At 55.1% G+C, this 16,065-nt stretch overlaps 1 protein-coding gene across 4 annotated transcripts; it reads left to right on the plus strand.

Moving 5' to 3' along the window:
• Nucleotides 1-132: 132 nt before the first annotated feature.
• On the plus strand, nt 133-14,386 carry COPZ2 (COPI coat complex subunit zeta 2). Of its 4 annotated transcripts, none has more exons than XM_054014554.1 (10): nt 133-310; nt 1,819-1,887; nt 3,805-3,886; nt 4,567-4,658; nt 5,094-5,149; nt 5,812-5,889; nt 6,754-6,805; nt 6,891-6,916; nt 10,242-10,280; nt 12,881-14,386. In XM_054014554.1, the coding sequence occupies exons 1-10, from the start codon at nt 191-193 to the stop codon at nt 12,921-12,923; spliced, it is 657 nt and encodes a 218-aa protein (XP_053870529.1). In that variant the 5' UTR covers nt 133-190; the 3' UTR covers nt 12,924-14,386. The 4 variants fall into 4 exon arrangements, 2 of the variants coding, with proteins under 2 accessions (XP_053870529.1, XP_053870528.1); XR_008443305.1 differs by lacking the exon at nt 6,891-6,916 and adding an exon at nt 11,358-11,451 and having other exon boundaries at nt 134-310; XR_008443304.1 differs by having other exon boundaries at nt 134-310; nt 6,891-7,011; nt 12,881-12,929.
• The last annotated feature ends 1,679 nt before the right edge of the window (nt 14,387-16,065 follow it).

Raw genomic sequence — 16,065 nt, forward strand, 5'->3', positions numbered from 1 at the left:
TTAATACAGGTTGCCCTGGGGGTCGCTCTCCTTAGATGGTCCAGTGGCGAGGGCAGCCCAGCCCCCCAGGACTGCAGCCCCCCCCCCCCCCCCAGCTACGCCCTTCGCACAGCTCCCAGGGGGCGCGGCTGCCCCCCCTCCCCGCGGTGCATGGGGCGGAGCGGCCCGGCCGAGCGCTCGGTGCAGCGGGATGCAGCGGGCCGAGGCCCGGCCACGTCAGCACCCCGAAGGGGCTGCCCTGGGGGGCGGAAGCGGCGGGGACCGGGCAGCTGCAGCAGCCGCGGGAGCCATGGACCCCACGAGGCTGCTGGTACGGGGGGCTGCGGGGACGGGAGCGCGGGCGGCTCCCGGGGACCGGGGCTCCGCCAACTTCCCGGCCGCCGGGCAAAACTTTCTGCGCGGGCAGCTCCGGGGGCAGAGCCGGGGAGGGGAATCCCGGGCAAGAGCCGGGGGGGTTCCGGGAGGTTGCAGGGGGAGACCCCGGTGCGGGGAGTCCCAGGGGGCAGATGGGGGCAGGGGGGACAGCGCTGGGGAAAAGGGCAGTGCCAGGGGGCTGGAGGGGAGCCTACTGCAGCAGCTGATCTCAGGGGGCCTGGGGCCAGGTCCCTGTGAACCGGCCCAGTCCCGGTTCTGGGGCCAGGCCCCTCTCTCAGCTCTGGTGCCAGGTCCTTGTGAACCGTCCCACTCCCCGTTCTGGGGCCAGGTCCCTCTCTCGGTTCTGGGGCCAGGTCCTTGTGAACCGTCCCAGTCCAAGTTCTGGGGCCAGGCCCCTCTCTCAGTTCTGGTTCTGGTGCCAGGTCCCTGTGATCTATCCCAGTCCAGGTTCTGGGGTCAGATCCCTCTCTCAGCTCTGATTCTGGTGCCAGGTCCCTGTGAACCGTCCCAGTCCCGGTTCTGGGGCCAGGCCCATCTCTCAGCTCTGGTTCTGGTGCCAGGTCCCTGTGAACCATCCAGGTTCTGGGACCAGGCCCCTCTCTCAGCTCTGGTGCCAGGTCCCTGTGAACCGTCCCAGTCCAGATTCTGGGGCCAGGTCCCTCTCTCAGCTCTGGTGCCAGGTCCTTGTGAACCGTCCCAGTCCAGGTTCTCGTACCAGGTCCATCTCTCAGCTCTGGTTCTGGTGCCAGGTCCCTGTGAACCATCCCAGTCCAGGTTCTGGGGCCAGGTCCCTCTCTCAGCTCTGGTTCTGGTGCCAGGTCCCTGTGATCTATCCCAGTCCAGATTCTGGGGCCAGGCCCCTCTCTCAGTTCTGGTGCCAGGTCCCTGTGATCTATCCCAGTCCAGGTTCTGGGGCCAGGCCCCTCTCTCAGCTCTGGTTCTGGTGCCAGGTCCCTGTGATCTATCCCAGTCCAGATTCTGGGGCCAGGCCCCTCTCTCAGCTCTGGTTCTGGGGCCAGGTCCCTGTGAACCGTCCCAGTCCAGGTTCCGGTGCCAGGCCCATCTCAGTCCTCTCGGCCCAGGTTCTGTGGTACACTTGGACTTGGACTCTGGAGTAGTCAGTGCATGACAGAACTTGGGTTTGGATGGACCCTTTCGCAGACCACCCCTAGCCCTCAAATCCCCTCTGGCCCTGGGGCTCCGGCATCCACAGGGATGGAAGTGAATCAGAACAAGGCCAGGCGCAGAGTGCCAGGCTTTCTGTGCACTTTCACTGGGAGGAAACTGCTGTGGCCCCATTTCAGCCTCAAGGGGTCACTGGGGGACGGGGCGGAGGGGTTGCAGACCCAGTCCTGGGGCACGGGAGGCACCTGAGTTCTGGACATACCTTGGGGGCTACTAGATGCAGCCTCTGGCTTCACGCTGTCCTTGTGTCAATTTCAGGAGCCTTCCCTCTACACAGTCAAGGCCATATTCATCTTGGACAATGATGGACAGCGACTCTTAGCCAAGGTAAATGCCACCCACCTGCCCTAGAAGAAAACCCTAACCCCAGGTCTCTGGCCTCCCAGCAAGGTGGGCAAGACGCTCCTGTGGGGCGAGCAGGAAAGCCAGGGGCATCATGGCTTTATGGAGGCCTCTGCCCTTCCACGGCAGTTCTAGACAAGGTTATTTTCTCTTGTGCCGCAGCCTGGCGTGCTTTTAGGAGCTGTATAAAGCTACCTGGGCAAAAGTTAAGTCCTTGGCCATATGGGCCAGCACAGAGGGCACCCACCAGGACTCCTGGGTTCTATTCTTGGCACTGTGTGGCCTTGGGCAAGTCATTTCACCTCTCTGTGCCTCAGGTTCTCCCATCTATAAAATGGGGGTGATGACACTCCCCCTGCTCTCAGAAGCTCTTTGCTAACTCTAGCTGGGACGCATGCTAAGCACAGATCCAGTTGCAGGATTGGGTCCTGTGATTGTAATGTCCCCATGCTCATCTCCCAGCACCTGGAAGACTGCCACTGACCTGAGCCTGTAGACCTCCTCAAAACACACTTCCTCCTGGAGGCCTGTGTGCCCTGTAGGTACTTGCTAGATAAGGCAGCAACGTCATGAGCCTACAAGGCCTGTAAGACAATAGCTAACCTAGATCGTAAGTTACCACAAGAGAGAATGCTGCTGTAGTGACTGAACGGCTGACAGGTAACCACAAGATGCTAGTCTGTAGCAGTTTGGGATATTTTACATTAGGAACATTAGCAGATATCTGACCACAAGAATGCCATGGTAACTAATTGACATATATGCTAATAAGCTTGAGTTAATCTGACTAGTGACCTATGGGAGAAGAGTACCCCAACAGTAACAGGGTGAGGAAATATAAACAAGGAAGAGGGGAGTATGCTTTAGGCATAGGGGTGTCAGCAACCCGGCCTCTGAGCCTTGGGAGAGGCCAGGTGGACGACCACTGGTGATGATAATAATTATACTACTGGGCATGATCTTGGGATAAGAACCTACCAAACCTCAGAGTGTAATCAATGTAATTAATACACAATCAATACATCAGGCAACACCTATATTCAGTTAAGTGTTAACACACACACACAAATCATGGAACTAACATGACAGGAAGCAAACAAAACCCATCAGTCACTTGCTTTGCTGTCTCCATTCCTCCCAGCCTTTGTTCAAATTATGAGCCTTGTCCTCATAGCTGTCTGTAAGACACCTGGCAAATTCCTCATGTTAGCAGCATTTGCCGTTTTAAATGTTCACCCCAGACAGAATGGTGTTTTCTGAGACCTCCGCTGAGTGGGCCGGGACTGCGTTATATACACTGGCTGGGTGTTGGGCTTGTTGATCTTTATAATTTCTTGCATCTATGATTGTTACGTAAGCTCCCGGGGTAATGGACATTGATTGCGACTTCTAGGTTATGATGATTGGTATTGCGGTAGCATCTAAAAATCCCATTCACAGACGAGGAGCTCAGGGGAGGGGTGGGGGGGACAAGCAGAGAACAAAAAGACAATCCGTGCCACAAAGAGCTTCCAATCCAAGTCTACGCGAGACAGACCAATGAGGGGAGCACCTGGAAATAACACAGTACTGGTGGGCGATCCCATCACACCTCTCCGATGGCCAGGTTTGGAGGGCACCACTGCCCAGGCAAGTTTTAAGGAAAGAATTTGAAGCGGGACAATGAAGCGGCCTTGACTTGCTGAGATAAACAGTGATCCCAAACCTATTTACGTGACGATTTCCCAGCCACTCCAAACTGCTCTTGAACATGCCTGTCAGTATAGATAGCCTTTCTGGGGTCTCTGTATTGATTCTCCGTCCATGATTGGTTCCATCTAGCCAAGCTCTCCTTCCTTTTTCTGCCTGTCCCATTGGCTGGTCCCATGGCTGCTCTAATTCCTTTGTTCCCGTCCCCTGCAGTACTACGACGACACCTTTCCATCCACGAAAGAACAGAAGACCTTTGAGAGGAGTGTTTTTGATAAAACCCACAAAACTGACAGTAAGTAGCTGAGTTTTGGGTAGGGGACCAGAAGATGGAGAGGAGGGTTTTGTTTATATCGCTAGGTGCAACTTGAAGTTTGCCAGCAGTTGTGCATCCCTTGGGTTATGTGATAACGTCTTTCTCCCACTGGCATTGCAGTCCAGGGAGGGGTCACAATATTGACGATAACACCCTGGAGGTGATCATCTCAGATCACTCCAGAGAATAGCACAAGGACGCTGGCAAGGCCTGTACAACATCTCAGGTCACACAACCGCTGGCCCAGGAGGTTGACAAGCGGAGCTTGCAACACCTGAGATGGGGTCTTTAGTTCAGCCCCGTGCCGTTTACGATACTGCGTCCAAGGATGGGTAGGAAGCTGTAAGACGTGGAGAGGGTTCAGGAGTCCCAGAATGCACTGGGGCCGTCACAGTCACTTGCTGGCAAATCAGGAGCCGTATTGCCATGCTGGGCTCACTGGACTGTTGATGGCGAAAGGAGACGACCGGGAACTTAAAGCATTTGATGCCCTCCCAGGGTGTGGATGCTCCGCCCGCTGCCCTGCTGTAGGGGTGAGCCAGGTTTCCCGTCCCATCTCCCCGTCTGGACGGCCTGTTCTTACATTACAGAGATCTGTGCTCAGCACCAGCCTAACACCGCCCCCTTCCCCCCCTTCTCCTTCCCTCCCGTCGTGTCAGGTGAGATCGCCTTTCTGGAGGGGCTGACCATTGTCTATAAAAGCAGCATCGACCTCTTTTTCTACGTGGTGGGGAGTTCCCAGGAAAATGAGGTAACTCCCTGGGGCCCGCTCCTCCCAGAGGATAACAGAGCGGGAGGGCCCGCTTGCTGCTGGGAGTTTCTTCTCTTTTCCCGCTCACCCTGTCCTGTGGGAGAGAGGCGCTCCGTTCCCACTCACCGGGCTCTGCACATGGATGGCCCTTCACGTCCTCAGGCCCTGCCCCGGCTCTGTCTGCCCTTGCCCTGCCCCACAGGGGTTTGAGGGGGGATTTGTCTCCTCTTCCCTGACGTGCCCAGGGTCCCGATGCATGTTCCTAGGAGACTCGTGGACGCTGTAGCCATGGCTTTCTGTCCAGCTGCCAGTAATACTATTGCTGTCTGTCAGGCACCCTGAGACCCAGGGGCTGCTGGGAGAGCGAGTGTGGGAGGGAGGGCCCTGTGGGCAGCTCTGCGCCGCGTTGATCCATGTCTCCTTCTCCTCCTTTAGCTGATGCTAGTGGCAGTTCTCACCTGTCTCTTCGACTCCCTCAGTCACATGTTACGGTGAGTACATGGCGACGGCCAGAGCTCCCTATCCCATCTAGCAAGATTGCCCAGGGACAGGCTCCAGGGTCCCAAACTGGCTCTAATAACATCAGCCCTTTGCATTGTCTCAAAGCCCTTTACCCACACGAAGGAATCAAGCCTGAAAGCCTGGGGTACGAGCAGTGCCTAGCACACCATGGGCACTAGCAGAATACCTCAATAGCAGCCCGCTGTGGGGTGGCTGCTATGCTCTCCATTTTACAGATGGGGAAACTGAGGCACAGAGAGGGAAACTGACTCACCCAAGGTCACCCAGAGACTCAGTGGCGACGCCCAGGAGTCCTGACTCCTATTCCACGCTGTAACCACTAGATCGCACCTGCTCTTGTTGCTGGAAGGGAACCCAGGAGACCTGGCTGATTGCTCTCAGCATGAGACTCCCCGTATGCTAGGCATGCCGTAGAGATGGAGACCAGTTCCCATTGCAGGGCCTTGGAATGAGACAGCGGGTGTCACCTTTCCCCCAACACATGAGGGCCTCTGGTCTCCTGAGCAGCTGGGAGCGGTGGGAGGTCTCTGCAGCTGCGCTGGGACTCAGTGCTCCGGAGCAGCGCCGGGTCTGGGTGCTGGTGCTACGGAGCGGCCCAGACTCTCACCGGCTCATACTGTCTTGCCCTCAGGAAGAATGTAGAGAAGCGCTCCCTGCTGGACAACCTGGACGGGGTGTTCCTCGTGGTGGATGAGATCGTCGACGGGGGGTGAGGCGCCATGTGCAGTTGCTCTCTGGGGCTTCGCTCGGAGCTGGGGCGGGGAAGAAAGGGAGAGAGCAGATGGGCTAGTCAGGCACTGAGGGGAGAGCGGCCAAAAGCCTGAAGGTCCTGGGAGGACGAAGGAGGCGTCAGAGCTAAGGTTCCCAGTACAGTGTTGGGTGCGGGCCGGCGGCTGGCTCGGGGCACGAACCTTCCATCTCTGGGTCTCCAGTTCAAATGTAGCCCATGTCGGTAGTAACCCAGAGCCTTTACCATCTGGTGGCTGCTGATGGCCAAAGTGAACTGAGTTTGGCAAGTCTCACTCCAGCCCCTAGTGGACCATCCACAGCCACTGTTGGCGCTAGCCGACCCCTTTGTCAGCCGAGTACCGAACAGGCCAAGACAACGGAACTTCACACCCACCGCTGACACCACGACCCGGTTCTTACATTGCGCACCTTGCTATCCAGAGCTCTCAAAGCACTTTGCAAAAGAGGGCAGTATCACCACCCCCATTTTACAGATGGGGAAACTGAGGCACAGAGCGGGGAAAGTGACCTGCCTATGGCCACTCATCAGGCCAGTGGCAGAGCTGGGAATTGAACCCACATCTCCTGAGTCCCAGTCCAGTGCCCTATCAGAGCTGAGGTGCGCTGGTGGGGAGGGGGGAAAAGCTTGCCTGCTAGGGCCTATGCTGTACCCGTTCCTGGGGCAAGGAGAGGGGGTCAGTTTCCACGGCTGTCCATCTGGCCCCTTGCCCCAGCTCAGAACTCACGGCCCATTTTGTAGCAACGGGGAGCAAACGCACCATGAAAGCACCCTTAAGAGAGCTGTGATCTGATTGGAAAATGCCATTGCTCCCCCTGGTCCTAGGGTGATTCTGGAGAGCGATCCTCAGCAAGTGATCCAGAAGGTGAACTTCAGGGTGAGTGCTTCCCGCTGCTCCCCTTCACTTCTCTGCCCTTGGAGCCCTCTGCTTTAATCTCCCTCTTTAACTCTCTCCACCCCAGACGGTCTCGGAGCCAGCGGCGTACGGGTTTGTTCTCTTTGATTACATCGCCAGTAACTCAGAGCAAAGTGAATCCGTGCCTGCCAGCGGCGGCAAATAGGCAGCGGCCAGCTGGGAAGCAGGTGTGAGGTCACTTCCTTCTAAGCATGTCACACGTGGCCCCGCTACGTGGCCGTGGGCTAGCTGGGTAGGTCACGCCCTCTTCTGCATGCCACGGGTGACTTTGGAGTGGCTGTCAGGCTTGGAGAGATTCTGTTTTCTTATTCATTGTTAGTTTCTGCTCCATCCCCAAATCTTTAACAAACAAAACTGACAGAGGGAGCAGGAAGGGACAGATTTTCACACGGATCCAGCACCCAACATCTCCCATTTAGGCCCTAAACAGAGCTGCTGGGCTTTGAGCACTTTTTAAAATGTTCCCAGTAGGATACCGTACTCTCATAGAGAACTAGAGTCTCCTGCCGCCTTCAACGGTATCGGACAGATATGATTATGGAATATTAACGATGGCACATGATTTTTATCAACAAACCTATTGCAAATCTCAACTGTTGCTAGTTTTTGACTAACTAGCAAGGAGTATCCACGTTTATTTCCTGCCAGGACGGAGTTTGTTGATAAAAATATTGTAAAAAAACGAGGTTCTCCTAAATAAACATCAAGTGCCTTCAAAATGGATTGAAGCTAATTGGATCGTTCCAAGCCTGGAGTAGCCGTGTGTGCTTGCTTCTGGGGTTGTCCCATTTGAACTCTGGGCTCAAGGAGAGATCTAAGCAACGCTAACAGAGTGAGAATTTCACTGCCTGCTAAGGAGTTTTCGGCAATACCCATTTGTACCGAGGTTGTCCCCGTACAAAGTTCACGTCAAGGCGTAGCTGGGTCCCGAACCTTGTGGGATTACGGTATAACAACTCTGCCCATGACGCGGTTATCTAGTCATTACCAGCTTCTGACATGGTTGTCCTGCTGTTGGACAGTCTAACTGAGTAGATGTAATCAAATTAACCAGTTGTCCTGCGTCCCAGGAGGATATCCCAGTGCACACTGCATGGGCAGTCCTGTGCACCAACAGCTAAGGCATTGTGGGATAGCCAGCAGAGTTTCCCAGCATGCACTGTTGAATGGTGGGGGGTGAAAAATCCAGCATGGTTGCCACAGGGCACACAGGGCTCCGTGAACACACTGAGTTACATTAGCTGTGCGCTGTCCACTTGCCGTGCTTGGACCAGGGCCTAACTCGGAAGCAAAGGGGAGAAGTAGAACTGTCCCAAGCAAGACTTGCTTCTTCCACAACAACTGATCTGTACTGATGCAATGGGAGCATGTGAGCCCAGAGCTGCCCGGGCATGTCATTAGCCAGAGCGGAGGCGGTTGTTCTATTTGAGAACAGAGTAAACAAATACAGCGGACACGCCAGCCGCATGGCGTTTCCTAATCCAGCTCCCCCCAAGATGGTTGGAAACAGCTGTGACGGGAGGCGCTGCTCTCTCTGGCGCGCTCGGTGTTTGCGTAACACAAGCCCTGGGCTGATAGCGGCGTGGCCACAGGCAGCTGGGAAGGAGAACGGCATTCCACCGCCGTGATGTCACTCCAAGGGGCTCCAGGGGGCTGAGCCGTGGACTGCAGGGCAGCTGAGCGAACCTTCATCGGGGTTCTCTTGCAACGCGCATGTGTGTGGGCCAATAAGAATAACCGGCGTAATGTCGTGCACGGCTCTGTCTGAGGATCCCAAAGTGCTTCACCTCATAAAACTCCCATAAGGCAGGGGAGGGCTCTGCTGGGCTCACTCCACCCATGGCTGAAATGCAGCCACCTCTGGGGTGGAACGTGGCAGTTGTTTTAACAGCCGCCCAGCACCACAGGAAGTGCAGCCTGTTTCATTCAGATGAACCTACAGAGGGAAATTAGGACACGATCACCTGACTGGGAACAAGGCCAGGTCATTGGGGTTAATGCCCCGAAGTGCCTACGGGTCTTTAATGCTGGCAAACAGTCATAATGACTTCAGGTTTGTGTGTTGCCCCAAATCTGACTCTCCAGAGAATAGCTCACCCTAGCCTCAGTGTAGCGGGGTCCCTGCTGGGCCCACCTGGCTCCTGAGAAAGTCACTCAGAGTCCTTCGTTGCAGTACTCACCTGGTGCTTTATTTTACAAGTAGTGTTCCCACCACAATACACACAATCCCTTTCTGCTTGTCTACCAGCAGGAGAGAGGGAACAAGCTACTCCTCCTCTTAGTGCAGCTTCCCCTCTTCCCAGAGAGGGGACAAGCTACTCCTCCTCTTAGTACAGCTTCCCCTCTTCCCAGAGAGGGGACAAGCTACTCCTCCCCTTAGTACAGCTTCCCCTCTTCCCAGAGAGGGGACAAGCTACTCCTCCCCTTAGTGCAGCTTCCCCTCTTCCCAGAGAGGGGACAAGCTACTCCTCCCCTTAGTGCAGCTTCCCCTCTTCCCAGAGAGGGGACAAGCTACTCCTCCCCTTAGTGCAGCTTCCCCTCTTCCCAGAGAGGGGACAAGCTACTCCTCCCCTTAGTGCAGCTTCCCCTCTTCCCAGCTCCAGTCCTGGCTTCCGTCCCCTGGGGCTTTTATCCCGATGAGGCAGAGCTGTTCCAGCTTCCCCAGTTAGGGCCAGGTGATCCACCCAGCTCCAATTCACCTCCGTTAATTGGAGCTGGAGTGCCAGAGGGTTGGCTTAGCACCCTGTCACACTCAGGCATTGGCTTTAGGGCCTTGCTAAGGAATGAGGCCAGCACGTCCCTACGAGTGCTTTTGAAAAATCTCATGCAGGGTCCCCCATCCAAGTGCTGAGCCAGCCAGCATCTACCTAGCTTCCTCGTAGCGATGGGATCCCAAAGCAGGCGGCCTGGCTGGAGGCGAAGGCACATGCAGACGCGCTAGCGCCCTTGGGGAGCGGTGCAGGCGCACACACCCTAACACAGCACCCATCGCGTCTAGTGGAGGGGAGCTTGCCCTCCAGCCTGCGTGATCTCCCCCCCACGCACGCGGCCCAGCCCCAACCTGCACCTACACAGAACGGCCACCCACGCTTCAGTCCTCGCTGCCAGCCTGCACCTCCTGCCAAGCCAAGGCAAGAGGCTGCGGCTCAGAAAGCCGCAGCCTGGAGAGAGCCAGGGAAGCCGCAGGTTGGTTTCTGCGCCTCCCTTGGGGCTGCCCTGGGTTAGCTCCCACTCTGTCTCCTGGCCATTGTCACCTGCACCATGAACGCACTATGAATTATCCAAGCCCCTCTGATCTGCTCCTCCCATGTACCCTGTCTGATCCATCAACTCGCTCCCATCCCCTTCCCCCAGCCATCTCCCTCCTTAAACCTCCCTGTCCTTTTCCTTCCTTTAGGTGGACGATAGCCCTCTGTCTGAGCAAAGCGTTGCCCAGGTAAGGGTCCCAGGACTCCTCTTTCCTCTCTGGGGGCTGGCATGGGAGGGCAGCTCCTTGGGAGTGGAGGAGGCCTGGTGAAGTGACTGCCCCTGTGGCACCAGCATGGAGGAGATAGACACCATGCGCTGCAGGGATCAGCTCCAGGGCACACTGCTGGCCATTGGGAGCGCCCTGGCAGGGCTGTCACACAAGGAGGAGTAATGGGTATTCTATAGTCCCAGTCCCTGGGGGCACCCAGACCCTTAGAGGGGTTCTTCTACCCCTTGGGGCTGTCTGCACGGAGGGGTTTGTCAGAACCCCCCTTCCCTTGCACCTGTAGCATCAGTACAGCACCTCCCAACATTGGGAGCTGTCAGCCTTTAAATCACCAGGTCCCACTCACAGCAGTGTGTCAATATCCCTTTCCGTGGCCAAGGAAGTTTCCGTGCCCCCCGTGATGTGTATCTTTAGCCCCATTTAAAGGCCTTGTGGCACGGAGAGGTGAAGTGAATTGACCAGGTTCACACAGCATGTCAAACGCAGGAGAGGGAACTCACCAGTCCTGATTTATAATCTTCAGCTCTAACCCCCCAGCCGACACCCACCTCCCTCTAGACTAGAACCCCGGAGTCCTGACTCCCAATCACCAGACCACACTCCCCTTCCAGAGCCAAGACCAGAATCCAGGCGTCCTGACTCCCAAGTCCCCCACTCTCACCACTAGGCAACACTTTGGGGGTGGCCGGGAAGCCGGGAAAACGTTGGAATGGAAATGTGCTATGCCTGGAACGCACGTGCCGCTAGCAGGCTTGGCTCTGCTGCGTCCAGCCTTGTGACAACGCGCCTGAGCGCCCACAGCAGGTTTGTGAGTCGGCAGACCAAGCCCCCAGCTCCACCTGGTTCCTCAAATAGCCACTCAGGACGGGGCAAGGTGAGTGGGTGGCTTGGAGACAGGGCGTCCCACTCTGGGCAGGCTCCTTACATCCCATGCTGGGTGGGGGGTGGGGGGGTTCTCCAGGCTGCTGGAAAGACAGGGTCTGCCAGGGAGTATCAGCAGGAACCTTGCGATGCCCCTCACGCGCTCTCTCCTTGCAGGTCTTTCTGTCTAGACTAATCCCGTCAGCATGAGCCCTGCGGCTGGGCTGTCCGTGTCTAACCCAGCACTAACCACCTTCTCACGCCAGGCCGAGTAAGTGCCTCCCACAGCTGGGCCCCTCTCTGCACATGCCTCTGTTGCTTGTCGCTGCAGCACCCAAGTCACTTCCCTTAACCCCTTCCTTCCTTCACCTCCAAAGACCCAGCTGGAAAACACCTCCTTGCCCCGGTGTCGGCTCTGTATACACAGTGCAGCCAGTGCGCGCTGTGCCCACTCACCTCGGTGCATGGCTGGCATCATACCACTCGTAGGGAATTGCCTCTCTCTTCTGTACTAATTCCCCTCGCCCCAGGGGGCTTAGCGCGTTTCCACCCATAGACACGCCCAGTTGTGCAAGTTGCCAGGTGGTCAGGACGGCTGGACGGAGAAGCCCATTTGAGATTGAGGGTGGGATGGCTAAAAAATATTAAACCATGACTAGAGTTGCCCGGGTTCTTTGACAGTACGTGGTCACCTGTTGTAATGGTCCCAACCACCAGATTCCCTTTCCTGGCTGCTAAACGCCCTCTGTGGTATGTAATTGGCATGTGTCTCCAGGGTGATCACAGCTTGGAGTGCCCAGTAAGGTCTAAAGCCAGTTCCCATCAGCACTGATGTCTTTGCTCCTTGGAAAAAAATCTACCCTCTACGTTGGATCAGGAACTGTATTTGGTGGACAGGTGCGAGGGGCCTGGTTTTAAACATCAGTTCCAGCCAGCATTTCCCCTGAGCTGCGATATGCAGACCCCAGTGTGAAGGCCTCCTAGATCCGGGGATGTTCAAACTGGGGGTTCTTTTTAGGATCCAACTCTAGCCCCAGCAAACTGTTGGTGGGGTAGCACCTGCTGATTGGTGCTTAGTGTCCAGGATGCCGACTGAGGCTAAAATGGGGTTCCCGGACATACCTAATTCCTGGAATGGAGTTTGCTGGCTTGGGTAGAGCCTTCTACAGCTGGAGGGAGGGTCACTGAGACCTGTGCAGAGGAGAGAAGTGCCTTCCCCCATGACATTGCAAAACTGCTGCATCTTCTTGGGCATTTGAGCCCGGAGAGCAGCTGGAGGGCTTTGGAGAACAAGGGGAATCTATGGCTGTCTTGTCTCTGGGAGTTGAATCCCTGTTTCCTTCCAGGGATGGAGGGAACTATAGCAATAAACAGGCAGGAGGAGCTAATTCACCCCCTTCTCAGGAGCCCTTGCTACACAGGTGCCACTCCTGCTGTATCGAAGAGGCACATCTGCCACCTAGTGGCTGTTTGAGGGAAATCAGGATGCAAACCACCCTGCTTGTCTCATGGAGAATCAGAAATCTCCCTCTCTTGAATGGGGCAGGTTTATGTTGGCACCAAATGGGTCTCTTGGTGCCCGTGAAGGAGTCCTGCTGAGGTCATATGGAGTCGTAATCCGTTTGCAGAATCCCTGAGGCTGTGGGGCTTAATGTCTCTCTGTTTTTCTTCTCCTTTCCCTCCCCCCACTTCCTTAATAGGTTCTGCAATCTGCCAAAGAGCAAATTAAATGGTCCTTATTAAAGTGAACGTCCCAGAGGAGAGCGCCTGGATCCTCCCGATTGGATGGGTCTGAACTGCGACGGCAAATGATTCCTCGCCTTATTCGATTAGCCGTTTGCAAATTGGCATGAAAAGTCTGATAAAAGCTTTTGGGTAGGATGCAAGATGGCTGACATTGGCCGCGCCTCCTGGGGGAACGCCAGCGTTCCACGGACATGGGTTTAAACCCAGTCTCGATACCATGAAATTCTCTGCATGCTAAAGGGGAGGGTTGGTTATTAACTGGTTAACAGACCAAATTCTGCTCACTATAAATGAGGAGTGACGTCGATGGGGTTATTTCAGATTGACAATGGTGTAACAGAGAGCAGAACCTGGCCCAAGATCCATAAAGAACTCCAGAACTATTACTGTTATTTAAGGACTGAATAGGCGGATTGATCATATGTAGTTACACCAACTAAAGCGCTGCGTGAGAGTCAATTAAAATTTTGTTTGGTACTAGCAGAGCCAGAACATACCCTAGTTGAATCTTCAGTTCACCAGTAAAGAGCTGGCTCCTTCTTTTGCAGGGCTGTCACTAGTGCCGGCACACTTGTTGATCAACGCAGCGAGCCAATGCTTGCTTGCTCCTCAGTGAGGGTTGGGCCCTACAGACACTGCCTGAGACTTTCAAAACCATAGGAAGGGATTTGCATGCCCTTTTCTCATTCAAACAAATGGGGCTTGGGCATCCAGCTCGCCCTAGGCTCTTTAGAATATTTCAGCCACTTCCAAAATCTCTTCCGCTGTCTCCCAAGGCAACCTTTGATCCCTTTTGAGGATGGCCATGCCTGTGCAGAGGGTCGGCGTGAAGTAAGTGCCACTGTCACATCCTCCCACCTGCAAGTTGGGGATGAGTGCACAGGAATCATTGTCACCCTGTCAGAGTAAGATTCAAAACTTCCCAATGATGACCACTAATAACCCCCCCAAACTCTTACAAGGTGCTTTTCATCGGTAGATCTCAAAGCACTTTACAAAGGAGAGCAGGTCATTATACAGATGGGGAAACTGAGGCACAGAGTGGGGGAGTGACTTCCCCAAGGTCATCTAGTTGGCCAGTGGCAGAGCTAGGAATAGAACCCAGGTCTCCTGAGTCCCAATCCAGCATTCCAGCCACTAGGCAGCACTGCCTCCCTCATGCAGCTTTGGCGGTCGTTAATTTTGTAAAAACAATCCTGCTGCAAATACCTGTCGGCTCAAACATCACTAAAGGACCCGGCTATGGTAAAAATCCTATTTTCAGAATGATCATTTCCTTCCCTTTAACACCCCAGATTATCAATAGCAAGAAAAAACATGAAAATTGAATGAAGGAGAATTGGCTAGCTGTGTGATACTTACTTCAGCGAGGGCTTGGTACATTTCAATCCATTTCTGTAAACTGGGCATGCCCAGCGTCTTTTATGATCAACAAATAAAGTTTTATAGCACATGGGTCATTTTTCCCTATTGGTCTCTCCTGTCTGTAATGCATGTGGGTCCTGGCCTGCTCCTATTACTGTGCCATGCAGAATTAAGACTGTCACTTTTTCCATTACAGGGCTTGATTTTTTGAGGGGTTTATAAATCATCCATTAAAATCACTCCGGACGCAGGCACAGCGTCAGCCTGGGACGTGTCTATTTTTGTTAAATGTTTTCCCTTCGGTGGCAGCAGCGCTCCCGGGGAGCCTGCATTTGTTATCTTTGCAGTGAACTTCTGCACCCTGCGGCTTCGTACCATGGCTGTGAGGGGGCTGAAATATTTATTTTACTTCGGGATAGCAGATTTGTTTCATGGCCTAGTGTACATGAAAAACGGTCCGGTCTGCCTTCAGCCCCCATGGCTGCTGAGTGTGTCCTCACAGCACTGTAGGGCCAGGAGTCTCTCTGAGAAAAGGGAACGGCTGGTGATTTTTCATTAGGAGCCACTAGAAGCAGCGTGGATCAAATGCGTAAGTGTGCTAGGGTGAGCAGATAGCACCTGTGAAAAACCGGACGGGGGTGGGGAGGTAATAGGCGCCTAGATAAGAAAAAGTCCCAAAAAACAGGACTGTCCCTATAAAAACGGGACATCTGGTCACCCTAAAGTGTGTGGGGGGACTATCTTTTGACATCTTGCTTTTTAGCAGGGGCAGGAAACATGTCTGGAGTGGACCCAGGGTGACAGAATAGGGTGATTACCAGATAGCAAGTGGTAAAGGAAGGAGGGGTAATAGAGTCCTGTATAAGACAAAGCCCCTAATATTGGGACGTCTACTCACCCTAGCGCCAAGAAAGTCGCTCTGTTTGGGGTGGCTCCAGGAGATTCAGACCTGGCTCCTCATCTCTTGGGAACCTCATGCACGTGGCCTGGCCTGGGCTCCTCCAAAGCTCTCCAGCTAAAGCCAGGGCTCTCTCTAATCACGGCTTGATTTCTCCTCCTTTTGTGATGGTCCCTAACGCCTCGGCTTGGGACTGTCTCTTGTTCCTCGCTCCCTCGCATGAGACAGAGCGTTTTCATAACCCCGCCCCTAGCCACTCGAGACTCCTCCCACAGTCCCGATTAGCCCCGCCCCCGCGGCTCCCCATTAGTGATCCTGCAGCGCCACCTGCTGGCGGACACTGGGATGGCATTGTTCAGGAACCAAACCCCATCTTTAGAGCCTCAAGCGCTCCCAGTCTCCATCCCTACCCCCCTACCCCTTTTCCCCATAGTCCCCAGACCCCCCAACTTCACCCTTTTCCCCATATCCCCCCTTCCCCATAGCCCCCCAACTCCACCCTTTGCCCCATACCCCCTCCAGCCTCACAGGTCCCTTTAGCCAGTCTCTTTGCCCACTCCCAACCTGCCAGGCTCTCTACTCCTGCCCCAAAGTCCTGCACCCCCTTGTCTCTAGCCCCTCCTAGTCCAGAGGGCTTAACCTCCTGCTCCTCAGGCCCGAGTTTCTCTTCCCCAGCCCCATTTCATCCTTTCAGCCCCACCCCCCAGCACCAGCCATTCACTCTGGGGCCTTTGCTCCACTTTCCCAGGTGTGAGAAGGAGACCTGAGGGTCTTGGCTCCTCACACAGATGCACCCCCCGCCCCCACAACTGCTGGCCTGTGCAGACTGGGCTGGGGGGAGGGTGTCTTTAATTTCCCCAGAAAATGTCAGTGGCC

This window comes from Malaclemys terrapin, chromosome 25, assembly GCF_027887155.1.
Source record: "Malaclemys terrapin pileata isolate rMalTer1 chromosome 25, rMalTer1.hap1, whole genome shotgun sequence".
NCBI lineage: Eukaryota > Metazoa > Chordata > Testudines > Emydidae > Malaclemys > Malaclemys terrapin.